At 46.7% G+C, this 10,472-nt stretch overlaps 1 protein-coding gene across 1 annotated transcript in view; it reads right to left on the bottom strand.

Moving 5' to 3' along the window:
• spata17 (spermatogenesis associated 17) overlaps positions 1 to 10,472 on the bottom strand; it is a gene marked incomplete at both ends in the record, with an annotated part of 68,235 nt that overhangs the window by 52,538 nt on the left and 5,225 nt on the right. Inside the window, 2 exons of the mRNA XM_080527577.1 lie at positions 5,018 to 5,121; positions 7,567 to 7,617. Coding sequence (XP_080383703.1) covers positions 5,018 to 5,121; positions 7,567 to 7,617 — 155 coding nt within the window. The remainder of the gene's footprint in view (positions 1 to 5,017; positions 5,122 to 7,566; positions 7,618 to 10,472) is intronic.

The following is a 10,472-nucleotide window of genomic DNA, read 5'->3' on the forward strand; positions in this document are numbered from 1 at the left end:
TCTGTCACCTCTGAGAGGCCTGACCTGGGAACAGACCCAGACCAGACCTGGGATAAGACCCAGACCAGACCCAGACCAGACCTGATCTACCCAGACCTGCCACAGGACAGACTCCATCACCCCCCAGCCCTGCCCCCCCCAGGACAGACTCCATCACCCCAGGGTAGCCCCCAGCCCTGCCCCCCCCAGGACAGACTCCATCATCCCCCAGCCCTGCCATGCCCAGGACAGACTCTAGACCAGACCAGACCAGCACACAGCCCTCCCCAGCCCAGAACAGACTCCATCACCCCAGAGTAGCACCCACCCCAGCCTTACCAGGACACTTGACATTGTTTCAGTATTGTTTTCCTCCTGTACGAGGGCCTACAGAGGAGGCTGGGGGAGCACACACACATCTCACTGCAGAAATCCAATCAAACACAGTGTGCGAGCGTGCATGTGTGTGTTTGTGTGTGTGTGTGTGTGTGTGTGTGTGTGTGTGTATGTGTGCATATGTGTGCATATGAGTGCGTGTGTGTGTTTGTGTGCGAGTATGAGTGTGTGTATGCATGCGTGTGTGCGCGTGTGTGTATGCACGCGTGTGTGCGCATGTGTGTGCGTATATGAGTGTGTGTGCGTGTATGCGTGTGTGTGTGTTTGTGTGCGTGTGCGCATGTGTGTGTGTGCGTATGAGTGTGTGCGCATGTGTGTATGTGTGTGTATGTGCGTGTGCATGTATGCATGTGCATGTGCATGTATGTGCATGTGTGTGTATGTGTGTGTGTCCCTGTGTGTGTGTGTGTGTGTGTGTGCATGTGCGTGTATGTGTGCGCGTGCGGGTATGTGTGTGCGGGTGTGTGTGTTTGTGCGTGAGCATGTATGCATGTGCATGTGCATGTGTGTGTGCATGTGCATGTGCATGTGCATGTGCATGTGTATGTGTGTGTGTGCCTGTGTGTGTGTGTGTGTGTGAACTCCTCTCCACCCCTGGTGTATCATAAGGAAGCCTGGCTGAGCTGAGTGGAGGGGCCGGCCTCCCAGATCCCCTTTCAGGGACGTCCTTGAGAGGGACGCAGGAGGAGGGAGAGAGAGAGAGAGGGAGAGGGAGAGGGAGAGAGAGAGAAAAAAACACCCACCCCTCAGCCCCTCTAACCACTCCAAGTCCATAAATTTTCCCCCTCAGCAGCAGCAGCAGCAGCTCGCGATGAGTTAAAAGATTTCTCTGCCCGGGCCCAACCCAGCGTTAGAACATTAACAGAGGAGAATTTATCTGATTATGTCAGTAATAATTACCCAGCTGTTTATTGCAGATAGAGAAATAACTCATGCGGGCAACAGGCCGTGGTGGCAATGACACTCCGCATTTAGTAAATATGCAAAGCGCTTCCGTAGCCTCCTAATTGCTGGAGCCCCACCAGCATGGCCTTATTAGGCAGCGTAACTTTAAGTGTCTCCCTCTTGACAACGTGATGAATTGTTAACGTCGCGCTCAAACTCTCGGTTGCCGGTAAGGAAATTACAGGGGGGGGGGGGGTCCTGACTTCATTAAGCTATGCAGGGGGGACGGGGGGAGGGGGCAGGATGAAGATGGACACGGTAACATGGTGAACCCCCGGCAGGAGTGGAGAGGGGGGGGGGGGGGGGGGGGGGGGGTAGGGTGGTGCGGTGTGTGCGTCGGGCGTTGCAGCTAATGAAATGACACAGATGGTATTGTATGGGGAGATCCGTCAGGAGTGCGGAGTAGGGGGGGGAGAGAGAGAGGGGGGGGGAGGGAGAGAGAGAGAGAGAGAGAGGGAGAGGGGGGAGAGAGAGAGAGAGACAGAGAGGGGGCAGCCCTGACAATGCTTGCTCGTCGGTCCAGTCATTGGAATGCGTGGCCAGTCGGCCTGCGCTAAATGGAACCATTAGTAAAACTTTGAATAATTTATGCACCGGACGGATGGACAGAGGAAGAGAGGGAGAGAGAGGGAGAGAGAGAGAGAGAGTCGGATTAAAAAGCGGCCCTGCGCGGGGGTGAGTGATGGAGCAGAGCGATCCTCGCGGCCCCGGCTAACACAGAAAGGATATTTTAAATAAACGCAGCACTGCGTTAATTGATCGCGACCCCAGAAGCACTAAATAAACAAGTGATTAACTGGCGAGAGGACGACCTCGCCATGGAAACACAGCCGTACAGGGAGGAGGGGGGGGCTCTGTGTGTGTGTGTGTGTGTGTGTGTGTGTGTGTGTTGGGAGGGGACAGGCGGTGTCACTGTGAATGATAGGCAGAAGAAATCTGCAAAAATTACGACATTCTCCTCACATCTCCCACCCTCTGTTCATTGTCATCTTCCTCCTCTCCACCACTCTCATCCACATCCTGTTTGACAGGAACACCGTTCTCCTCCCAACACAACGCCCTTTCAGCCACAACGCTGGGGTCTTGGATAAAGACTTGGATAAAACAAAATAAAAGAGGTTGACCTGACATTACCACGAACAGGCCTAAGAAAGTATTTGACATCTCAGTCTCGAAATGGAAATCCAGAATAAGTAAAAAAAATATATATATTTGGAATTGGACATTTATCAATTGGACAATTTATTTGTGTTTCTGCAAACCACTAAATGCAAGGAGGGACATTTCGAGAATGACAGATGAGCACGAACTAGAAGTGCGGACATCACTCATCAGTCTCAGTGTTCAACCTCTCCTCACCACAGCACATCACACTAAACGCTCGAGTTAACAAATGTATATGTATATTGTTATCATTTCATTAGCCTCATAGCATAATTGCCTCATGCTTCACTTGTGGTCAGCCGAGCCATCTTTGTAGTGTCAAAAATGCCTATGGTAACATACCTATGCCTGTGTCTGAGGTAGCATAGCAGCAGTGTACAGTAGGTGTCTGAGGTAGCATAGCATAGCTGTGTACAGTAGGTGTCTGAGGTAGCATAGCATAGCTGTGTACAGTAGGTGTCTGAGGTAGCATAGCATAGCTGTGTACAGTAGGTGTCTGAGGTAGCATAGCAGCCTTGTACAGTAGGGTTCTAAGGTAGCATAACTCAGAGGTGACAACACTCATTAAAGGGCTTTAAGCACCAGTCGTGCCTACCTCTGTAGGGAGAGGAGAGAGGGAGGGCAGGGGGAGAGGAGAGGAGGGGAGGGGGAGGTGGGGAGTCAGTGATCCAAGGAGCACTTAACAAATTTACATTTAATTTTAGCCGAGGCCTTAAGATATTTTCCGACAAAATATATTAGCGACATTAAAAAAGAAAAAAATGAAAGAAAAAGTGACTTAACTTAAGTTAAAGTTTTTTCTTTTTTGGGGGGGGGGGGGGGAGCAAAAATAAAAGATGGTATCTTTTTTTTCCCACCCCCCGAGGCATTACGGTAGCATGTTTTATTAATGCGAGAGCCAGCTGAAATCAGAGACTAATTTTCTACTTTGTCACATCGTTCCCTGCCCCCCCCCCGGCCCCCCCCTGGCCCGTCACCGCCCCGGGGCAGAGAGACTTTCCTTCTCCGAGGTTACCTGGCCCGTCACCCCCCCCCGGGGTAGAGAGACTTTCCTTCTCCGAGGTTACCTGGCCCGTCACCCCCCCGGGGCAGAGAGACTTTCCTTCTCCGAGGTTACCTGGCCCGTCACCCCCCCCGGGGTAGAGAGACTTTCCTTCTCCGAGGTTCCCGGTTCACCTGCGCAGCGATCATGCATTCATCCTCTAGATTAATCAGATCAATTAATCTTTGCCCAAGCACGCAGAATGAATTCCTACAGAGCAGAGAGTCGGACGCGTGGTAACTAATAGTGGACTCTAGGTGCCACAATAAACATTAGCATAACACCTAGACCCTCTTAGAGGCTCACAGGACAGTACATGGTGAGGCCTGGCCCAGGGAAACAGTCATATAGTGTTTAACAGTAATATATTTATAGAATATAATGTGCTTCTGGAAAAAACTATCTACAACCAAGTGGTGATCTACTACCACCCAAATTATCCTCCGAAATAACTTAGGGAGAAAAGATATTGAAACAGTAAATGTACAAATCAATTAATTATGGTAGTTTAAAGTCCTAAAGTACTGTCCGCTGAAATGAAAGGTGCTCTGGCAACACTGAAAACGTAATATTTTTTTTATAAAAAGCGGTAAACAAACGAAAGATAAAGATAGGTGAGTAAAGGCTTAAAAAAGGCGCTTGACCTCCGACACCAGATTTTAGCTTGGCTTAAGAAAGTGCTTCGCTTGGAGCACCAACGCACTGCATCCTGGACCCCCACCCTGGACCTCCACCCTGGACCTCCGCCCAAGGCCTTTTCCTCTGCTCCAGCCGCCCCCCCCCCCCCCCCCCCCCCCTCACCCAGCCAGGTTAAAGACAGTTTTAAGACCCAGGGTAGCATAGGACCTGTTTCGGCTTCTAACTTGTGACTTTGCCCTGTACGTGCCCGTGTTCCGCGCAGGCCCAAGCCTAGATATATTCCATGTTTTTTTTATCCATGTTGTTTTTTTATTTTTACCTGTGTTAAGTGCTCTGGGGTATGTAATAAAAGCGATATACAAAGACCAACAATATTAAATGTATTATTAAATGTATTATTATTATTATTTTATTTTATTTTATTTTTTAAACATAGAATGTGGCCTGGGGTGGTCCAGTGGTCTAGCACCGTGGTCTACAGTGCACACATAATGCCCAAGTCGGCCTGGGTTCGTACCCGGCCCATGCCCTGCTGACATTCCCTCTCTCCCTTCTTCTCCTTACTTTCCTGTCTGTCTTCAGACATCTGTCTATTAAAATTAAAAATATGAGTGGGACTGGGCCAAAATGGCCGTCTCCTCTCTCCTCTGGGCTATGTTACCTGACTAGCTGGTTGTGTTACCTGACTAGCTGGTTGTGTTACCTGACTGGCTGGTTCTTCCAGGGCTGTGTTACCTGACTAGCTGGTTGTGTTACCTGACTAGCTGGTTCTTCCAGGGCTGTGTTACCTGACTAGCTGGTTCTTCCAGGGCTGTGTTACCTGACTAGCTGGTTCTTCCAGGGCTGTGTTACCTGACTAGCTGGTTCTTCCAGGCCAGGCCCTCCAGGTACCTCCTGCGTGCGTGGTAGTTATGGACGTAGCTCCTCACATAGTAACCTCTCCACCTCCGCTGGATCTGCAAGGGAAACACAAAACACACCAAAGCTACATTCATTTAACATTCTAAATACCAGGTTAATCCAAAACAACATTTCACTTGGATCAAGGGACCACAGATAAATAGAGAGAGAGAGAGAGAGATAGAGAGAGATAGATAGATGGATAGATAGCTAGATAGATAGATAGATAGATACTTTATTGATCCCGAGGGGAAACTGTAAAATTGTCAAGAAGAGTATATTCAAATATTTTTGATTGTGATAGTGACACACACACACACACACACACACACACACACACTCACACACACACACACACACACACACGGACACACACACACACACACACACACACACACGCACACACACACACACAGCGCAAACACACACACACACACACACACAGCGCAAACTCCATTAACGGAGCCCAGCGGATGTCCTTCAGTCTAATTAAGAGATTAAACAATCACAGGTAAAAGAAAAATCTGAGGAGGGCAGCCAGAAAAACAAAAACTCAAAAAAAACAAAAGACCAAAATGAGAATTGCGAGAATTGATCCACAGTCAATAGATAATTTTAAATAAAGTAATTGCTGGCTCGCACCCCAAGTTCTCGTTGACCTTTTTTTGACTATTGAAATCAATGATGCATATTGCTCAGTTAGATCTAATAAAAGTCCCGAGCCCCTTGTAAACACTAGTTTCTATTAACGTGCTAATACATTAGCCTTTGTTAGAGGGGCTATGATAAAGACGTGGGGAGAGAGGAGAGGGAGAAGAGGAATAGAATAAAAATTGATTTAAAAGGAAGTGCCACAAGGGGATTCAGAGATGATTGTTTTTCTCTTCTTTTTTTTCTTTTTCTTTTTTTTCCTTCTGGTCAATGAGATGCGGTGGGCGGAGATGTCCTTCACACACACACACACACACACACACACACACACACACACACACACACACACACAGACACACACACACACACACACACACACACACAGTGTGTGTCTGTCCTAAGTTTATCATATTCTACATCTACAGCGTATATTCGGCCACCTAAAGTGATAGGATGTGTACGTTCCTTGTAAACGCAGTCACAACACTTATTATTTTAAAACAGCAAACACACTTTAGTGGACGTTGATGAATGGATGTCATTGTAGTTTAAAATACGGTGAACATTTTTGATGTATACAGACGCACAGTGACATACTGTAAGACGGTTGAGAAATATGTTCATTCATCTTAAACACGAGAGGGTAATTTTGCACGGCCCATAAAATGTAAATAAAAAAGTTCCTCCAGAACGTTTTCTAAAGATAAGACAGATACAGTAATTAATTGCCTCTGTTAATTGTATACATGGAAAGAAAAAAAGAAGTAATATGGACAATTGATCATTTAATACAATGTCATCTGTATTATTTGAAGACCTTGAAATTCCCCCTGCGTTTTTTAATCATTGTTTTTGCCAGAAGCCTTTGTATTTCTTTTTTTCATACAAAAGCAAAAAAAAATCTCCTGATCTTATTTGGTCTTTCTCCAATGTCACGCTGCCTCCTGTGCGTATCACTGTGTTTTACACGGGCAGTAAAGCAGCTCAGCTATCTCCCGCCGAGAGCTTCTGTTCCCCTCTAAGTGGTGACATGACCCCTGACCTCATCCCCTATGACCTCAGACGCCGGCCCAGACGCCTGTGTTGGCGCGCCGCAGCAGCGAGGACGCCGCGGTGGCAGGCTTTACGTGTTCAGATTAATGTCAGATATAAAAGTTTTCCTCAGTTTTCAGGGTTCTCAGTCATGTTCAAACATCTCGCTGGTGTAATATGGCCTTCCTCAATAAATGTTGGGGGGGTTTTGTTGGCGTATAAAAAATCTTTAACAATTTCAGTTTGCAGCTGAAAAGAGTGGCTACATGGAATTGTTAAATATAAGGTTTCCATGCGATATCCTTGCATAAAAGTGCCAAAACATCACTCAAATCGCAAACCCTTTTTGATTTATAGGTTGTGCGGTAGAAGTTGTTGGACTTGTTAAAAGCGAGTGCCCTTTATGACGGGGGACGTATGACACTGTGGGCCGGGACAGTGGGGACAGTTTGTTCCGTTTGACGGTCTGGCCGAAAACGTTACTTTTTAAAAGTTAAACAACAGCTTGTTCTCTTTGCACAATATTTAATTCAATGTCTGGCATATTGTAACGTGTACGATCTTGACTTTAATTGTATGGAATCCCGTGAACGGGAAATGTTATGTAGATTAAAACAAAATAAAACACACCACCAACCACACTAATACGACTAAACCATTAGAAGTGAACCCTCATTGTGTGTGTCTCTGTCCTATATTCTGACCCCCTCATTGAGTCACAGAGGTGTAATGAAATGCCGCTACAGTGCTATTTATGGGGATCACATTCAGAGCACAGGGGACCCTCCATTTGCTAAAGCAGACACTGTGATATTTACCCTGACGGCCATCTCGTCGTAGAAATTCATCTTCATGATAGAATACGCCGTCTGTGAACAAAAGGAGAGACAGCGTTACATCTGCGCCGCCTTGTCCCGACGCTCTGATCTGTCCTGAGCAACCAGGAGATAAAGGCTCTTTATACATAATACATAATAAGCCACACAGATACCACGGAGGGAGGGAGGGGGGGTTAGAGGAGGGTGGGAGAGGGAGGGAGTGTGTATGAGAGAGACAGAGAGAGAGAGAGAGAGAGAGAGAGAGGGAGAGAGGGAGAGAGAGAGCGGGTGAGGTAAGTCAGACTTTGTATTGAGGGGACGGGGCTCCTCTTAATACATAATGCAGACAAGGCCAAGAAAATCTATGGTAGTCAAGCTGGGCGCTAATGGAGATGTATGACGGCCCAGCGCTCTCCGCTGGGTTTGATAATCAATGACACTCCTGCGAGGATAGACTAACAAAGGCCAGGATATGCACGCGCGCCACGCCACGGCACGCCTCAGCCACTGGGGGCACATTACAGGACCAAACTTGAGAGGACTATAAAAGGAATTCATATCTCAATGTGTCTCCTTTACTGTAATGATATAAGAGAGAGAGGGGGGGGGGGGGGGAGAGAGCTTGGGGGAGAGGGGGGGGGGGAGAGAGCGAGCTTGGGGGAGAGGGGGGGGGGGGGGAGAGCGAGCTTGGGGGAGAGGGGGGGGAGACAAAGACTTGAAAGGGCTTCTAAATGGAGCTTGACGCAGAGCTGAAACTTAAGACTAATTTATATGCCATGATGCATGATAAAGCACTACGAACGAAGAAGAGAGAGAGAGAAAAAAAAAAGAAAGGTGTCTTTATTCATAAAGAATAGCGCTTTGGTAATTTTGAGCTGCAGCTTTTTTTTCATTTTTTTTTTCAAGTGTAATGATACAAACCTTCTTTTTCTTCTCTTTTTTTCTCCTTTTCCCCCCATTCCCTGTGACACATCATTCAATAAACATCCTGGAGTATTTCCAGATTCCACTTTTTGAATGCTTCCCAAATGTGCCTGGCAGTTATGCTTTACCAAACAGTCAATTTGGTGGGGGTGATAAATAGCTGTTGTGATTTGTTTACAAAACTCAATCCAGAGAAAATTATTTGTGAGAGCAGTGGGGATTGGATTTTGTATCAACAATCTGTTCAATTAAGAAGCAGTTGGAGGCAATATGCTGAAAATGGCCTCATTCCGCTAAACCCTTCCTCTCTCCCTCCCTTCCTCCTCTCTCCCTCCCGTCCTCCTCCCTGCCTCCCCGTAGTGATACAGCTGCAGTTCCATATGATAACACTTCGTTCTCCTAAGTGCTCATTTCCAAATGTGTAATGGGTGAATTATATTTCCTAAGGTCAGAGTCACGACTTAGAATATAGCAATTGAATTTTAATGAATGCTATCATAACATAATCAATACATCCATAGTGTTCCTCAGCAGCTAACTTACCTTCACCATTTGTCTGAACAGTGCCCTTGCTGTGAAGCCGCGCCATAGCTTCTGGATAACGGTGGCCTTCCTGTGTAAGTGACTGTGAGGAATGGTTATGAGCTTAGTGATTTTACCAACAAACAAAAAAAATATGAAGAAGAGACTGTTGCACTGTTGAGATACAAGTTTGTCAAAGGCAGGGAAAACGTGCAAAACATGTGCAAATCACAAGACAAAAGCCAACATGAGATCAGATAGAGAGAGAGAGAGAGAGAGAGAGAGAGAGAGAGAGAGAGAGAGAGAGAGAGAGAGAGAGAGAGAGAGAGAGAGAGAGAGAGAGAGAGAGAGAGAGAGAGAGAGAGAGCAAACGCAATGTATTTACTCTGCAGCGACGGGTATCTTTTGGGATGTTTAGCTATGGTTAAAAGGTCATGATAACAGCAGCCCCCACCCCCACACACACACACACACCCAGGAGTCTTTACTTAACACCCCCCCCAGCCCAGGAGTCTTTACTTAAGGCTTTCCAATTATGTCCGGTGATCATGGCTCCTGGAGCAACCGGACATTTGTATTCATCATCAAACATACTCTAAATGCAAGTCTACTGCAATTTCAGCCTCAACTAGGCCATCAATTTCCAAAAGGCCATTTATATGCCCGGAAAATCAATGCTTATAGGGGGAATATGGTAACCCGGGAGTTGCACTTAAGCAGCTCAAATTGTGGCTAATTAACCACTTAACACATTGATCAATTAACTAAAGTAATCTAAATTAACCTACTGTCTGCTGAAGTTTGTCTGCTGACCCTGCAAAATGGTGTTAGGGTCACGCGGCCGGGGACTGGAGTGGCGGAGCTCGGCGGTTATTTCCTTTTGCCATTTGAGCAGCGAGTGTTAAAGAGGGGCAGCCTCATACTGGAGAGTGGGGAGGGTTGAGGTTTGGGGGGTTTAGGTTTGGGGGGTTTATTGTCAGCACTTTGCAGCTGAGGTCTGAGGCTGGGTTTGGAGAAAATGTTTTTCATGTTTATTTATATAGAGATGATGATTGTACAATGTCTGTAAAAAAAGAAAAGAAAAGAAAAAAGAAACAACCCAACAAATGATATATATATATTATTATTATTATTATTATTATTATTATTATTATTATTAGTAGTAGTAGTAGTAGTAGTAGTAGTAGTGGTAGTATTATTATTATTATTATTATTATTATTATTATTACGGTATTAGGCTACGAATAATAATTAGCAACATCCCTTGCAATCAAAGAAGTTGAAAAATACGGAAACACCCAGCACAGCCCGCCCCCCCCCCCCCCCCGGCCTGTTACCTGAGGTAGCCCCCCCCCCCCCCCCGGCCTGTTACCTGAGGTAGCCCCCCCCCCCCCCCCCCGGCCTGTTACCTGAGGTAGCCCCCCCCCCCCCCTGGCCTGTTACCTGAGGTAGCCCCCCCC

Source organism: Nansenia antarctica (genome assembly GCF_963989245.1).
Source record: "Nansenia antarctica genome assembly, chromosome: 3".
Taxonomy (NCBI): Eukaryota; Metazoa; Chordata; class Actinopteri; order Argentiniformes; family Microstomatidae; genus Nansenia; species Nansenia antarctica.